This window comes from Orcinus orca, chromosome 6 (genome assembly GCF_937001465.1).
Source record: "Orcinus orca chromosome 6, mOrcOrc1.1, whole genome shotgun sequence".
Classification (NCBI taxonomy): Eukaryota; Metazoa; Chordata; class Mammalia; order Artiodactyla; family Delphinidae; genus Orcinus; species Orcinus orca.
The window spans coordinates 71,738,073-71,755,698 of NC_064564.1; the positions used below are offsets into that span (position 1 = coordinate 71,738,073).

The 17,626-nt window shown below is 40.6% G+C and overlaps 1 protein-coding gene across 4 annotated transcripts in view; it reads left to right on the forward strand.

Annotated features, from left to right (window-relative positions):
* The window catches only part of MAMDC2 (MAM domain containing 2), a 168,420-nt gene that overhangs the window by 111,091 nt on the left and 39,703 nt on the right, over positions 1-17,626 (forward strand). For all 4 annotated transcript variants that reach the window (XM_049710931.1, XM_004276410.3, XM_049710932.1 and 1 more), the window contains exon 10: positions 1,317-1,582. In XM_049710931.1, the coding sequence (XP_049566888.1) occupies positions 1,317-1,582 (266 nt within the window). The remainder of the gene's footprint in view (positions 1-1,316; positions 1,583-17,626) is intronic.

Here is a 17,626-nt window from a genome sequence, read left to right on the forward strand (position 1 = left end):
CCTCATTTAACCTTAACTGCCTCCTTAAAGGCCCCGTCTCCAAATACAGTCACATTGGGGGTTAGAGCTTTAACATATGAATTTTGGGGGACATAATTCAGTCCATAACACAACTCATGAAATAACCAAAGAATCTTTTGCCGGATTAAATAAAACTAAACTGTATAGCAAAGAATGAGGCACCCAGAAGAAAACTGATGAAGGAGGATCAAAAACGGGAAAGGAAAAAGAGTAAGGTATTATTCTTTTTCTTTCTGCCCCAGCTTTGTAGGACACGTAATTTAACATGGTAAACTGTTTTAAGTTTACCATGGGGTTGGTGGAGCATGTGGGAGGGGAGGTTCTTGATCTTATTTTTTCATGTTATTTAGGAGAAATTGGGGAAGATCAGATCTTCAGCACCTGGGAGGGTCTATCTGATTTAAAACCTGCTTTTTCGGAGCAGGCTTAACATATGAACAAGAGAGTAAGCTCTGCCCAGATACACAAACCACCCTCCACCCATCACCCCCCCAAGGACTGCCAGGCCCTGTAACCTCTCTCCCTCCACTGGTCACTGCAGGGGTAAGACGGAAAATCTGCTCTGGGCCTTGTGTTCTCTATGACTCAGTACTACTCAGTCTAGTTGTCAGTTGGTTGTCCAAAAAGTGGGGAACCCCAAGACGATTTCATCCTTTTTGTTTCATGAAAAGTGTAAATCCTAGGAATTCCCTGGCAGTCCAGTGGTTAGGGTTCCATGTTTTTACTGCTGAGGGCTGGGGTTCAATCTCTGGTCGGGGAACTAAGATCCTGCAAGCCACGGCATGGCCAAAAAAAAAGAAATATAAATCCTGATTGATGACTAGAATCTGGACATATGCAGTGGGAAATCTGTACAGGTTTACTTAAAAATGGAGAAGGTTTGGGCTTCCCTGGTGGCACAGTGGTTGAGAGTCCACCTGCCGATGCAGGGTACATGGGTTCGTGCCCTGGTCCGGAAAGATCCCACATGACGCGGAGCGGCTGGGCCTGTGAGCTATGGCCGCTGAGCCTGCGCGTCTGGAGCCTGTGCTCCACAACGGGAGAGGCCACAACAGTGAGAGGCCTGCGTACAGCAAAAAAAAAAAAAAAAAAAAAAAAAATGGAGAAGGTTTATTAGCAATAGAATCACACAGATATTTTCAATATTTTAAATGCTTTCTATCATTTAAAGCCTGTAGAAATAGTCTCTGTTGGCAAACTCCACTGCTTGAACCAAATTTTCCCACTTGATAATCTGGGCTGAATTATTTAGGTTTTTCATTGCTGATGCACTGAATGTTTTGTCCTATTTGCAGGGTATTTCTTGATGGCCAACACAAAGTTTACATCTCAGCCTGGCTACATTGGAAGGCTCTACGGTCCCTCCCTGCCAGGAAACTTGCAGTATTGTTTGCGTTTTTACTATGCAATCTATGGGTTTTTAAAAATGAGTGACACCCTAGCAGTTTATATCTTTGAAGAGAGCCACATGGTTCAAGACAAGATCTGGTCTGTGCTGGAGTCCCCAAGGGGTGTTTGGATGCAAGCTGAAATCACCTTTAAGAAGCCCATGCCTACCAAGGTACAGTAGAACCTTTCTGCAATTTTCAGTTGCTAAACTGGGTTAGTGAATTTCTGTTTAATTATTTTCAGCTGGTGATGCGTTGTTTTTCTTCTGTTCAAGCTGAGAGCCCCATTCCCACACCCTGTCCACAGCCATGCGCGAGTTATATCCTTCAGTTCTTTTCAGTTTTCTGTCTCTCAGAGTCATGGTCACCTAGGGAGTTTGCTTGTTTAGTCCGTAGATTCCTTGAGGATAGTCCAAAGACAGAGAATATGTGAATAATCCAAGTTCAACAGCTATACTTTAGTTCGAAGCCACAATTCACACACACACACACACATGCACACGCACACGCGCGTGCGCACACACACACACAACACACATGCTAGTACTTTCAAAATGTGAAATCAGTGAGCCTGGTTCTACATTGAGGCTTTACGGTCAACAACCTAAACCTCTAGCTGAACACAGGATGGGGAAACTCAGTAAAATATGAGAGCCAACGCAGACAGAGAGAATTTAAATAATGGAACCATCAGCAGAGTATTTGATAGCAATAAGAAAACAGAGATCTTCATTGTGGGGAAAATACAAAAGAAAACTGTGATCTCCTGAATTTTACAACTCATAAACTTAAACTTAAGCTTTACAGGTGCAATAAATTCTGTCAACTAACCCAGATGAAATTAGAATGGGAAAATCCATTTTGTTTCATCTGTCAGTTGGTCAGAAGATCTCTCTCATGTACCCTCTGTGCAAAACAGAAGCTAAAAGAAGGTCCCTTCCTACAAACAGATGGCTCACACAATGGGCGCTCAATAGATATCACTGAAGAATGGATGGGTCAGTTGATCATATTCATTAACTAGGAATTACCCAAAGTCCAGGCTCCCCAGGGGAAGATACATGCCTAGCAGAGCTGTAGAACCTTCTTCATAAACATTAATGGCCCAAACTTCTCTTAGCTATAACCGTCTGGACAGAACCATAGCTTTGTCTATAACTTCCTGTTAAATTTTGTACACCATTCCCATCATAATGTTGCTTGGTTACTCTTAGTTCATTGGAATACCCACCAAAGCATGATTAAATCTTTACAATGATTAATCAAAGATCTTTGAAAATATTTACAAAGTTCTTTTTCATTGCTAGGCAAGAAGAAATTATGATTATAATGACATGGCAACCTCCTTGACTTACTGATTTCTAAAAGGGTCAAACCAATTTATGATACCTGTAGCAGAATATAAGCACACAAGTTTTATCACAATCTTATAAGCACTGATGGTATTGTTTTCATGCTGACTAAATAGGTTGTTGTAGGCATCCCCTTCTTAATCCCATCATATTTTGGTCACCTGACTAAACTGAGCTATTTGGCTCATCTCCCTGAGCAACAGAGGAAACAAATTGATGTTTCTGGTGCCAAGTTCCAACTCCTAGCCTAGGCTTATGTTTTTTAAGCCTATTTCCTAGCCAGTTCCAAACATTTCCTGAATGAGACTATCTTTCTATAAATGTCATCTCACATTTGCAGCATTTTTGCATTTCCTCTTTGATCTCTTAGTCCTTCCCTGCACCTCTTAGGGATCCCAAAGGCTTACATTCTTTCCCCATTACCATTTATTTAACTCTCTCAAGTAGTTATGGCAACACACACACACACACAGCAAACATGCACCAGACCCACATAATCAGGGATGCACCAGAAAATAAGAGAATTTTTGTTGTACTCCACACCCTCTGTTGCTAACGTTTTAAAAAAAGGAGAACATAATAAACATTTTATTCATTTATTTGACTTTATTCATTCATTTATTTATTCCTTAATTCAACTATAATTTATTAGGTATATGCTCAGTGCAGGGCATATAAAGATGAATGAGGCTCAGCTCCTACTTCTGAGAATGAGATCACAGATGATAGAACATTAAGATACAGATACGTAAAATAACTACCAACAGTACAATCTCACTGTCTCACGGAAGGGCTATATAGAAAAGTAGAGGAGTAGTTCTACCAATTGGACATATAAAAAACAGTGATTAATAGAGGCCCAGCTGAGCTGGTGTTCGGAGCGTTAACGTTCAGGCCATGCTGGATTCTAACTCCTGCTCATGCCTCACCCCACTCCTCCCTTCTCCTGAACGCTTAGCCCTCCCTCTCTGCCTCCAACCCTCCCCCCATCCGCTACTCACAAAACATGGGTGTTAGTAGTCTTCCGGCTTGTCAGAGTGAGTCTCTGCTCTTACCTGACTTCCATGGAATGGGAGCAAGCCCCCCAGCAAATAAGGGTGCCCCAGAGAATTTGCCCTTTCTTCTTTGGCTGACTTCCAGCCCTCCCAGCGACCACAGAGACCCTCCCCAGCCACTTCAGGAAAACTGACTCTAGACCCAGTGGGGGCAGAGAAGTTCTTATAGCCTATTCAGGGATTTGGCCCCAGTGCAGGTGAGGAGACGGTAGGTACAGTTCAATGCCAGGAAACTCTGGACACGTATCTGAAGGTGGCCAGTAGTTTTTGGCAGGTCCCTTCTAAACAGAACCAGCTCAGAGAGTGAGAGAACCATTTGACATCCATAGAGGCAGCATTGAGTAAGGCAGGAAACTAAAGTTCACTGACTTATGGAACACATACAGGTGGAAACAAACATACAAACAGTATCTCAGAGAAGGGACAAGATGAGAAGCCAGAGTTTCCCTTAAGCACCCCTGAACTCAAGCTCCACTTCTACTTCTTTTTCTAAAGGGTTTTTCCTGATTTTCTGATACCTTCCTCTATAATTCTAAATATTCTATTTCCACCTCATTGCTTGCTTCACTAACCTTAGCAGTATCTGCTGACTCCCTGCTATGAAAGATAAGAAATTTAGCTTATTTACGCTATTTCCTTTTGTTTTCTCTCTCCTCCTCACGATTTTTAGTTATATTTTTAACTTTTCTCTTGGTTCCCTTTGTAACTTTAATACACCTAGCCATCTATTTTTGGTTCCATAAACTTCAGGTAGTGTCCCTTGACATCCCACTATGTGCAGTGAGTGCATTTTCACCCCTCTATTTCCCCTCACCTTGCTTGCCTGCTTCACCCCTCAATTCTCTCAGCTGTACAATTGGTTTTACACGGTCATGGCTGAAAACATTTATATTCCTCCAGTGAAGCCTTCAGTGCCTTGCCAATGGCAGGATTTCCCAGTATGGGCCCCCTTGGCGTTTAGAAGAGGACAGTTCTGCCTTTGTGAGGGGCCATGCCTCACACGGTTGGGGTTTTGACATCTGCAGTGACAGCAACAACCCAAATTATTTTCACACATTTCCAAATGGCCCCAGAGGTGCGTGCCATTCTCAGATGAGAACTGTTGCTCTCTAAGCTGATTCTGAAAATTGAAATTAAGAGCCAACCCCACCTGCAGTCCATGCCTGCCACCTCCAATCTGCGCTCTGCCCAGAGGCAGAGTGATGATGAGGAAGCCTCCCGTGCAGTGACCCCCTGGCTTCCCGTTGCTCTGAGGGAAAAGGCTCTCATGCTCTGACACGATCCCCTCCCCAGCTTAGCCACTTCTCCCTGCATTCTAATCCCATTGCACTCAGTTCCTGGAACATGCTGCCCTCTCCCACTTTGAGCCCTTGCACACATCTCCTCTGCCTAGACTCTTGTTAATTCAGTCACCGCTGAATGTCCCTTCCACAGACACCCCTCCTCTGGCTCACTGCCCAGAATAGGTTAGGGTGCCCTGGGCCTCCTAGGCCTCTCCTGCGTCGTCTTGGAGACAGGATAGCACAGCGATTAGGGATAATGAGACAGGAGTCTCTCTGGCTTCAAATCTCCACTCTACTACTGAAATGGCTTTGCAATCTTAGTTTCTTTCCTTAATTGAGGTATAATTGACATATTAGTTTGAGATGTACAACATAATGATTTGGTATATGTATATACTGTGAAATGATCACCACAATGTTTACTTTACATCTGTCACCTCACACAGTTACAAATTTTGTTTCTTGTGATGAGCACTTTTAAGATCTTCTCCCTGAGCAACTTTCAAATACACAGTACAGTGTTGTTAACTATACCCACCATGCTGCATGTTTATAAGTTTACAGTTGAAGAAACTGAAGTTTCAAAAAGTTAAAATAGTCCTATTCTTGCTGTCGCATTGCCACTATCCCTCAAATTCCAGACAAAATCCTTAACGGTTATACCTCAAAACTACATCTCGAATATGCCCACTTGTGTCTCCCCAGCCACCTAAACTGCTTCGTATCTTTCTATCTGGTTTTTCTGCTTCCACCTTGCTCTCTCTACGCTCTCATGCAGCCACGAGAATCATCATCTTGAAACAGAAATAGGATCAGGCCACTCTCCCACATGAAACTGTCCTATTGTCTTTAGATTAAGCTCCATTCCCTCCTGTGGCTTATGAGGCCATGCACAATCTGGTCCCCGCCTCCTTCACCGACTTCGTCTCCCTTCACTCTGCCCATGATCACATAGTCACACAGTCCCCATAGTCCCGCCGGCCTTCTCTCTGTCCCCTGAGTCCCAAGGCCTTTCCTTCACCAGGGCCATTGCACTTGCAGTCCCCTCTGCCTGCGATGCCCTGCCCCCATCTATCCTATGTCAAGCCCGGTTCCCATTCTACTGTCCCAGTCAAATGTCTCCTCTTAGAAAGGAACTTCCCTGACCACCCAGTCTGTAACTGCTTTTCCCATCCCCAAGTTATTCCCCATGATATTTCCTATTTTATTTTGTGCATAGCATTTACCTCAATATGAAATTTTCTGATTTGTTTGTCTACTTGTTCACTGTCCATTTCTCTTTTCCCATAAAAATATAACAATGAAAAGGAATAAGTAAAAGAATGAAAGAGTGGACTTTCTAAGGATGGTAAGTGGCAGAGCTGGGGTTTGAACCGCGGTCTATAGACTCTCTGAAGCCTGCCCTTTGCCGCAGGTATCTTTGGGTGCTCAAGGTTTCCATCCAGTCTTGGGGAAAGCCTGTTCTTGTGCAGCTGGAAAAAGTGAGGCTCCCAATATGTCTTGGGGCATAGGCACCATCTGTTATTTTATTTCGTTCTCACAGCATTCCCGTAAGGGAGGTAAAGTATCTCCTTTTAGTGCTCTTGGCATTCTAGAATACAGTTAGACTAACCCAAGGTCATGTTCTACTAGCAATGAATGCCTAAACTCAGAGCTCACTGAATGTGCGTCACTGTTGTGGGGAAGACCCTTCCCTGTCTCTGCTTTGCGTCCTCGCCACGCCATTCCTAAAGCCGGTCAGGTGTGAGTGGTCAAGGCCCAACTCAACGAGAGTAAATGGCTGCCTTTTCACACCTGTTCCCTGGCTGGGAGCCTTGTATTTGAATCTTGACTACACCTGGCCTAACCCTAATCCCCGTGTGAGTTTCACTGGTGGAGATGTTTGGTAGATACGTTTGAGTATCTGTGCTGCACAAAATAATAACAATAATCTCTTCCCTTCACATTGCTTCTTAGTATAGCCTGCTTTCATGAACATTATTTTCACCTCTCAGTGAGTTGTCATGTGAGATCAGAGCTGAGTGGAGTGACGGGCAGCCTGGACAGAACTGTAAAGTCAAAACTGTCGGCCTCTTTCCCTTTGTTTCTCCTGCCTCAATCCTAATCCCTGCACACTAGCTCACCTGTGCCTTCCCAGGTACCTCCCACTCTGGATGTTTCTTTACCTTTATTTCCATATTAGTTCTTACCCAGACCATTTTAAGGACAATGGGCTGATTCGATTAACAAGTCCCTGCTCTCTCCCCTATACAGTCTAATGTTTGATGGAAACTATAATATATATTTCTACTTAAGGAATGATAGCAATGGTAAGAATTTCCCAGAGACCATTCTAACAAAATAGCCATACGGATGGCTGTGTAATGTCACAGCTGCCAACAGCAACAGGAACTTTTATTGAACACTTTCCACGTGCCAGACACTGTGCTAAGCACTCGACATGCATTACTTCATTTGATGCTGCAGCACGCTAGGAAGGAAAGCTGTATAGCCCTATTTAACAGACGAAGAAAGCTTGTGCAGAACATTAAGGACGTTGTTCAACAGCACACAGCTATTAAGAGGCAGAGCAGAGAGGTAAATCCAAGTCTTATTCAATCCAGAATCCATGCTTTTTATACCATACCTTAATGCCCCCACCCCAGCCCTCTCCTGGCTAATGTGGAAAGTGTAGGGTCAGATAAGAAGGGGAAGCCAGCCCTAACTCAAGACTTCAAAAAATCTCTAGGGCTTCATTATTAACTCTCTGTTGTTCTATTTTAGAAATCACTTTGGCTCCTAGGAGGGGTCAAAATTCAAGGTGGTTCAGCACAGACAAAGGAGATCTGTGGGGTAGAGGGAAGTACAGCATAATGGTCAAGAGGCTTGGCTGTGGGCTCTCTGGCGCTTACGCCTTTATAATTGGGGCTAGTTATGTGAATATTGCTGAGCCTTGCTTTTCTTCATCTGCAAAATGAGTGTATTAGTAGTACGTGCCTCATAGGATTACGGTGCATCATGTAAAACCCTTAGCATCGTACCTGGCACATAGCTGACATTAATGTAGCTGGAGAGAGAAAGCAAGAGCAAGAGAGAGAAAAGAGAGAATGACAAAGAGACTAAAGAACTTTTTCCTAGGTCCTGATCCTTATAAGGTTTCATAGGTGACATCTCTTCAGTACCTGGGTAATTCTGTACCTGAACTTTTGCTGTGAAGTATTCTTTAAATTAAAATCAGGTCGGAGTTAAATCTTTAATAGTAGTAGACTACTGCACTTACACAGTCATGAACTGCTGACAATATATTTGTTAACGTTTTAGAAACATTTTGTAAGGGCATGAATCATGAAATGGTTTTCTTGATCTGTTTTTCCTCAGCATGTTACTAAATAGAGAGCAGGTAATCAAGAGTTACCTTGAGACTTTCACACACTAGAGATGGTAATGCGGAGAGGGAACAATTCACTCCAAAGTGCTTTTCTTGAAAGCTAAATGTCAGGAGAGACTAAAGAGTCGCTGTCAGAAAGTCTGTAATGATGAAGCGCAAACATTAGCCTTTTTTTTTTTTTTTTTTTTGGATGGCTTGATGTTCTTTTAATGTATGAAAAAAATGTTTGAGCCTAGTGTAAACATGCTTTTGGTCCCTGAATTTTTTTTTTAACATCTTTATTGGAGTATAATTGCTTTACAATGCTGTGTTAGTTTCTGCTTTATAACAAAGTGAATCAGTTATACATATACATATGTTCCCATATCTCTTATGTTCAAATCCTTGGGCTGACATTACGCTTGGTCACTATAGCACCTATATCAGGTCCTGCAATATCTTTTGACTTGAAGCAAGTTTTCCCTGTAACAAAGACCATTAAGTGGTCTGTTAATTAGAGGCACTGGGAGGAACTCAATATCATGTTCATCAAATATTTCTTTTGGAAAAAATGTTAAATGTCCCATAAATGAGAGCATGACCAGGCATTCTCTTTCATCTGGGTCTGGCTTAATGATCAGCTCAGCAGTCATTAAAGTCTGCATGGTAAACCCTTCTAAGTCTGCATCTTTATTCTGTTGTAAGATTAAAGAACAAACTTCAAAAGTCATTTATGGAGATGGAGAAAACCCCCATCTGGCCAGTCTGAAAAAGATATAAATACATTTTTTTTGACCAGGCAAGAACCTTATGTCAGCACTTCTCAGAGTATGTCCCGTGGAGTACAAATCCCTTGAGTTATTCCATTGAAAAGGGGTTCTGTGGTCAAATGAGTTGGGGAAGTTTTGTACGCTAGATCTCTACTTCCACATACACACATGAAGATTCACCCTGCACAGTAACATGTTAGAAACTCTGGTAAGTTCTACATTAAGGAATCCTGTTCAACCTTGTGTAAGGTGGCAGTTTCCTCAGAGTACTTGACATAGAACCCTTGTGTTGTGCATCATACTACTATCATAGCATTATGTATTGTATGGAAATTGTCCATTTACCTGCCTACCTACATTAGCTTACATCAGACTGTAAGCTTCTGGAGAACAGAGATCCATATCTTATTTATTTTTTATTTCTTATGTGAACACAATTTCTGGAACAGAGTGGGTACTCAATAAATAGTTGGAAAGAGAACCGAACTCTCAATGAATATGTGTTGATGGCAAGGAAGAACAATGTAAATACATCAAAGGAAGAAGGAAGGTGAACTGTTTCTGCCTTTGAATCATATAAACCATAATCTCTTATAACGTAGCACCTGTGCAATTGGTCCTGCAAGGAATTTGAATGTGAACACTTAAAAGCAGGAACATCCTGCTGGAGTGGATATAAGGATGCACATAAACACATATATGCCAAGTCTGGTTTGGGGCTTTTTATGATGATATTTATTAAAACCAAAAGCTGTAACTCTTTTCTTTGGAACAACTTACATCGCACCATTTCCCTATTCCCAAAGACTGATATGAGGTTTTCCCAGCTCTCTTGATTTTCCTGATCCCTTTCCTGTCCCCCAACACAGCTTCTCCAGCCTCCATTCTGTGCTGTGGTCCATAGAGCACCCACTTCCACATCATAGTCTCCCCACCCACAGGTCCTTCTGGCTTCTCCTACCTTGGTCCTCTTAACCCCTGGGAACCCTCAGCAGGTATTTTCATCTTCTTTTCCCTAAGCTTCTCAGCACAGCTGGAGAAAATGAGATTAATCGCCACTGTCCCCTCCAGGCTGCTGGGATCCATGCTGCTGGGAAAGCCTTTTATTCAGATCATCTCTCACTGACTTCCACGCTCGTTCCCCACCCCAGATATTCAGATCCATTTTCACTCGCAAGTTTCCAACTCGATCCTACCTGCCTCATTCTTAGGATGTGACCTCATGGGTTCAACTGCCAAAAGAATGAAGGCATTGAACACAAGCCCCTTCAATTCTGTTCCTCTCTGAATCCTCACTTGCCTCTCTTTGAATCTGACAGTTGGTTTCTCAGTCAAAACCAACCGGTCATCTATATGTTTGATTTCATCGTCCTGCCTCCTCTGGGACCTTATTTCATAAATTGTTCCCTCTCTCATAAATTTTCAATTTCCATTAGTCCTTTGCATGCTGCCAACATATGTTGGTCATACAAATGAACAGCAAACCTTCCTTTCACCTTTTTACCCATTTAAGTTGCCACCCTATCCCATTCCTTTAGTCTTCAAACTCCCTGGAACACGTGTCTTCAATTACTGTCTAGGAACCAGTGCAGTTTCTCCTTCTTCAAATCCTTGCCTTCCTCCCCCACTGCTCCCTCAAGGGTTTATCAACAGCAAATATTTCCCATTGATCTTGCTGCAGGAATCATCATACCTGAGAAAATCCTACCCTTCTCTCAAAGTCCATCTCAAGAGCCCCTTCCTCTTTGAATCTTGTATAAGTCATTAATTTGTGTTTTGTTGGGATGAGGTTGTATGATAAAAGATCCTAGGTCAGGGCTAGGAAGACTTGGCTTTAAGTCTTGACTCTGGCATGAAATGACACAAATCAGAATGTCATGTCACCTCTCCATGAAATAAAAACATGTTTTAAGATGTCCACTCAGTCTCTTCTAATTCTTATTATATTTTTAGACATCTTAATGCCAGGAACTGTCTTTTAATATTGTGCAGCACAGTCCTTGTGGATAGCTTTCTCTATTTCTTTATTTCCTCTCGCAATAATCTTCTCATTTTAGCAAAAAGTGAATGAAATTTGTCTGTGATTTGGATTTCTGCTTTTCACTTTGCCCTTTAATAATGAAAATGAAACTAGTTGTAAAATATCTAGGGTTCTAAAATTTTTAAAGACAACACTTAGCAGTTCGCTTGGATAGAACAGGTCTAGTAAGTTTCTGGAGAGATTTTGTAAATAGGTGGCTATTTAATAACAAGACACTCTGCTATAAAGGGACTAAGGAATCAGAAAACCAATGTGTAGATAAGATACATGAGAAAAGGTGAATTTCCTATCACATTTCATGATGTCTGAGAACATTGGGAAATGGCTGCTCCAGGATATTAATGTTCCAGCATAATTAAAGCAGGGCAGCTGAGTGCAAAGCAGAAATTGCAAGATCATTAATTTCTGACACAATAATCAACACATTATAGAACAGATTAGGGTGTTTCCATACACAGAGCCAGGAAAATTATACTGTCAAGTGGAATACATTTTAATGTGAAATTGGATAGAGGAGCTAAGTATGGAAAAGGAGCCTACTGTTGAGTTTTTCCAAGCAAAACTCAGTGTCAGCTGTCAGTCCAGGAATTATAAATTACTTTAAATATGCATAAGGCAGAGTTGAGATACTCTGATTTTCCTTCTCTTTCATTTCCTTTCAGATATTTGTTGTTGGGTTTCTGTGTTTCATGTCAATTTATAGGGAAATGACTGGAAAGACTGATTAGCACAACTGGTAGTTACTAACACACAGTTTACATGAGTGTGGTGTTTATGTCAGTGCATTCTTTCATGACTTTCCCAAGGAATTAATTTCATAGAATATGGCTGGATTACCACGTTTGTTCTCTCAGCACCATGGAGATATCTGGGACATTCTTTCCCCATAGTCTTATTAGTAAGCTTAATTAAGCAAAAATGTATTCCAAAGATTGTTTATAAACCTAAAAACACTACCTCCCTCCACACTTCCAGATTCCTAATCTTGTATTTCACAGTCTCACGATGGCTGCCTTTATAGGGAATCTTTTCCCGGGTTTTTTGGATGAGGCAACACTGACTAATTTGCACTTTGAGATTCTCTGGTGATCCTCTGGTTTCCTGAGCTCATAGACCAGGTAAGTATTTGCTGGACACTCTAGGTATAAGCTGAATTCACTTACTTGGAAATCGACAATTCACATATTAGTAAAGACTCGCTACTTTCTCCCACAGAAGAATACCTTATTTCCTTTTGCATAGATATCCCCACCTTTTTCTCCCTCCCTTGTGTGGCTTTCTCTGGGTATTCTGTGCTCTGTCTTTACAGTACCTACATCTAGTAGAAGTCTCTCTCCAGGTGGTCAACAAGCTACCTCCCCATGCATCTCCCACCACACCCTGAAGGGTCATGAGCTCCTATTTTCTCTTCAACCTTGGCTTACATGTGAACGTAGGCAATGCTCAAAAACGCATTACTATTTGTGGCCTGCCTATTTCATCTCAGTCTCTGAACCAAGACATTTAGTTGTCCCTTAGTGTCTTTCTCCAAATAAAGATTGCCTAATAAACATATCTGAAAGGCAAATGTCAAGCCAGAAAAAACAGTTTGCAACGTATATGACAAACTCCTAATACATTTAAGCTTTAAATTTAATATATCAATAAGCAAAACATGAACTAAGAAGTAGGAAGGTGGGCAATGAATATATACAGGCAAATCAGAAAAAAAGAAATATGACTGGAAAATAAATGCACAAGCATGTCCAACTTCATTTATAATCAAAGAAATTTAAAAAGTAATAAAATAGCACATTTGTCTATCAAACGGATCAAGATATTTTTAAAACATAATACTCTGGAGTATGATATTTGTATTAATAGCTGCATTCATACTGCCTATATTGTTCAGTTTATCAATTAAAAAATCTTTCACTTTAGGCCAAAAATATATAGATGTATATATAATATAGGAGTTATATATATACTTAAATTTCATTTATTAAATATTTATATATATATAATTACATATTTAAGTATATTATATATAAATCATTGCCCTGGAGAGGTGAGTATTCAAGGAAATAGGATTCTCATAAGCTCTAGCGTGAAGGTAAATTGATATAATATTACTAGATGACAATTCAATTACCTGTGTCAAAAAGAAACATCCCAAACATGCATATCCTTTGACATAATAATTCTAATTCTAGGAAATTTATCATCAGGAAATAATCGTGGTTATGCACAAAGGTTTATCTACCGATATTCATCACAGCAGTATTTGTAATATTGCAAAATTGGAAACTGCCCAATTATCCATCAGTAGGGGTTGATTAAATAAGTTGTAACACAGCTAAAAAGGGCTTAGCATTATACAAGCTTTTAGCCACAGCTCTGCCTCAAGTCAGGATCTCCACTTTGCCCTGGGAGTTAATGAAAATAAGACCCACACTGTCTCTATGTCTCATACATGAGCAGAGTGAAGTCATTATTCCTGTTTGGCTATTAGCTAAGGTCACTGTCTTCTCCTGACCCAGAGAAATTCATCCAGAGCAGGGGTGAGCCCTTGAGAGTCAAGACAAAGACGTAGATTCCGCCTTTTTTGCAATTGATTGTGTTCTCCAAGTCTCCTGCTAGGACTGACGTTTTATATCTCCATCCACATGTCAAAATAGGACCGTATTATGATGTTCATCCTTGGCCATGACAATTAAATTGATGATTACATTACATTGCTCAGGGAAGTGTTTGACCAGGGGTCCTCCCTAAGGGAGGTGGGCCGGAGATGAACCACATTGTATGTCCAGGAAGGCATTCACACCTATTTCCTTTAGTGACGATGAAAGGCTTATAGGAAAATTTTATATAATAATGTTCTCGTTATTAGGGTGTGAAATTAGATCCTAAAACTCTAAAAATGATACCATCTCACGTTTAGTTCTAATGTTCATTTTTTCAGAGGCTTTTCATGTTTATTTTCCATTTAGACCCTCAATACTAATTGTACAGGATTGTGCAGGATCTACGTCCCACAAAAAAGAGAGCATGAATTTTGGAGTCAGACAGACCTCACTCCCAAAACAAAGGAAAGGAAGTGAAAATGGGTGCAAATGAAGATAAGATTGAAGGTGTGGATGTGGGGAGTTGAGGGGATTCTTTCCTATGGGCTAAATTTTCCGTGTGGAGCAGACATAAGGTCATCGGCTAAGAGAGAGAAGGACATCAGTGAAGTTAGGGAACACCTGCTGTGGAGAGGTGGGGTTACTGCCTGCGAGGAGAGGTTTCAACACTCACCAGCCCTGAAATTCAGTCACGATCTATGTAAGATTCAGGTTCTGGTGCCAGGTGATGGAGAACTCTTTATAAACATACATAAGGCAAAATGACAGGAAGCTAGTTATAATATAAATACAGGTCAAAGACATACTTGTCCTCTGCTATTAATTGGGGAGTTTCAAGCCTTTCAGAATCATATTCTAAAATACCTAAAGCAAAAAGGAGAAAATGAGCAGATTGGTATAATGAAATATGTTCTATCAGATATTCGGAGTGTCATGTTTCATGGCCGGGTCTACAGCTAGCTGTTATATGACCTTGAGCTCATATCATAGGGTCTCTGGGCCTTTTCCTCATTCTAAAAAATATCTGATTCTGAGGTCTCTTCTGGAAACTCCTTTTCCTTTTCAGTGACCAAATGATTTGAAAATAATGCAGATTTCTGAAATCAGTGAGTTGAGAGATCTGGGTATTTACCACACAAATAACAATGAAAAACTTTGCTGCTGATCTGCAAATCTACCACAGGGTGCCCTCTACCCTAAAATGGAAGGCTCTTACAAGCAGACGGACTCATGCTGGGTAAAGCTGGAAGCTGTTCACTCTTTGTTGCTTGTGAAAGCCAAGAGCTGAATTAAATCAGATGGGTCTTTAAGAAAAGAAGAAACAAAACAGATGGATCTTTTAAGAAAAAAGTGTTGGTCAGCTAAAGACTTATTTAAAAACACATGGTCATTCTGCCTTTTGTGGGATCTGAAGACCAAATATAGTATCTGCAGGAGGCATGCTGTTACGGTTTAGCAACTATTTCCCCAAACATGGCTGGAATTCTAAAAATACTAAAGTCTTATACTCATTTTTCTAGATAAAGCTCCACTCAGCCTGTCTTTAGGGATTTGTGAAAATTCCACCCTTTTAGCCAAGTGTCTAATGTCAGAATTTTTGTTTTGCTTTATGGTTTTTTTTTTTAATTCTCTTAACAACTTATTGTCAAACAGTTAAATGAATGCAGTTGCATTACATAGTATAGTATATCCTGCAATTGTGTCAAAAGCATCTTAATGAAGGGCTCTGGAATTCCACTGACTGGATTATAGTAATTTTGTGAGTAATTATTCCACCAGCTCTGCAGTCGCCATATCCAAATTTATCTGTGCAAATGATTCCAGAAGATTTCAAACCTCGTCAGAATAGAAGTTAAATTTAACCCAGAATCAAACCCTCTGGTAAATTGTTGAGGTCCACTGCTTATAACAAGAACGTAACTAGGTTTGTTTTCGAACATGGGTAATTTATGGTGGTGTTGGCATAGGATTGAAATGTTTCTGTGTGAAGATAGGAGGCCATTTCTGGAAACTATCATTCACATACTAATTATAGGCCCAACTGGGGCTCTTCAATTGGTAAAGTAGGTGGTGGATTAACCCAACAACCTGGCCAGCGATGTCTCTCTGGAAGGCCATGAAACTACTTTAAAAGTCAGTGAAAAACCAGTCAGTTCAGCCAGTGTTGAGCTCTTTAATACCAACGATGTTTTTTTAACTACACAACAAAGGTTTGTGGTTCCCTGCAAAAGCTTTCATTACTTCCCTCCCTCAGCAAAGCCCTATTCATTGTGTTGGGTACCACTTAAACTATGACACTTCATAAAGTTATAATTAGTAACCCTAATGTTTTTTCTTTCCTGCATGCTTTAATCAAGAACTTTTCTGGACTTTTACAGGTTTAGGGGCAGTCTAGCCCCTCTGAGTAACCCAGCCTTGTGGCTGCGTTTCTGTACAGACTCTCTCTCCACCCCACTGTCCCCACCCCCTGGGAGGGAAAAACTTTAGGAGAGAAATAAAATTTGTATACTATGAGGAAAGTTTTCTCAGTTACCCTTAGGATTTGCTCCCTGTCATTATGTTATTTTGAGGGAGTAGATCATTCTTTTTTGAAAGGGAGGCAAATGAAAACAAAGAAGATACTCCATTGCCCTTTGACAATTTGCAGTTTTCTGAAGAAGGAAATTGGAAGAGTGAAGCCCTGATCATCTCCAGGATGATTATTCAGCTGGAGTGTCAGTCCATCTCCCTTGCTTTTTTGCTCCTTTGCCTTTTCTTTCCAGAACTTGAGGGTATTTCATTGCTCCTTAGAACTACCACCTGGTGATGTGCAGAGGCGAAGAAAACTAATTCAATCTAGCCTGCTTTTAACATGTAAACAACTGTCCTGCTCTGCCTGGGAAGAATTAACAGGTTGAAATTGACAGAGAATCCAAAAAGGAGGTAACAGATCTGAAAGTTCCTCACACAGGGACTACACGTAATAGAAATTTAGCAAGTGGGGTTTGATAATCCACATAGCAGTTTTCTACCACCTTTGACTGGTGGTTCTCAGCCAGAAGAGATTTTGCCCTGGTCCCCCTCCCCAAAGGGACATTTGGCAGTGTCTGGAGACATTTTTGATTGTAATAACTTGGGGGTGATATTGGTATCTAGTGAGTAGAAACCAGGAATGCTTAACATCCTGCAATGCACAGGGCAATCCCCTACAACAAACAATTATCTGGCCCCAAATGTCAATAGGGCTGAGATCAGAACACCCTGCTGTAGATAAATGAGCATGTGCAATGTCTAATTTTAATATGATAAGAAGTAAGTTAAATCATGTTTTTGATCCTTACTTGACTATATTTAAAATTATTTGTTTGCAAATATGTATTTATCACTCTCTCCATTCACTGTCTATTTGTATTTCCAAAGTTAGTCTAGCTAAGTTTTCTCAACAATTAATATTCTCTATCAAAAAAAATTTTAAGTATCACTAGTCCCTAAGGACTGGAACCTTTAGTGCACTGAAACAAATTCATTTACACAAATCTAATTTGCCCTAACTTTTAAGAGATTTGCATAAAATCAAGAACACTAAGGGACAGCAATTTACTTTGTCCCTCTTCTCCCCTCTTAAATAGATATTAGTATCTATTCAAGTTGCCTAAGATTTTTTTCCCAGTCTTTAGAGATATTCTGTTTACTTTGAAATACTGCCAAAAATGAAATAAACACTGTTTTTTTAAAAAAAAGATCTATAAATAAACAAGAGGTTAATCCCCTTAAGAATTTAGACTATG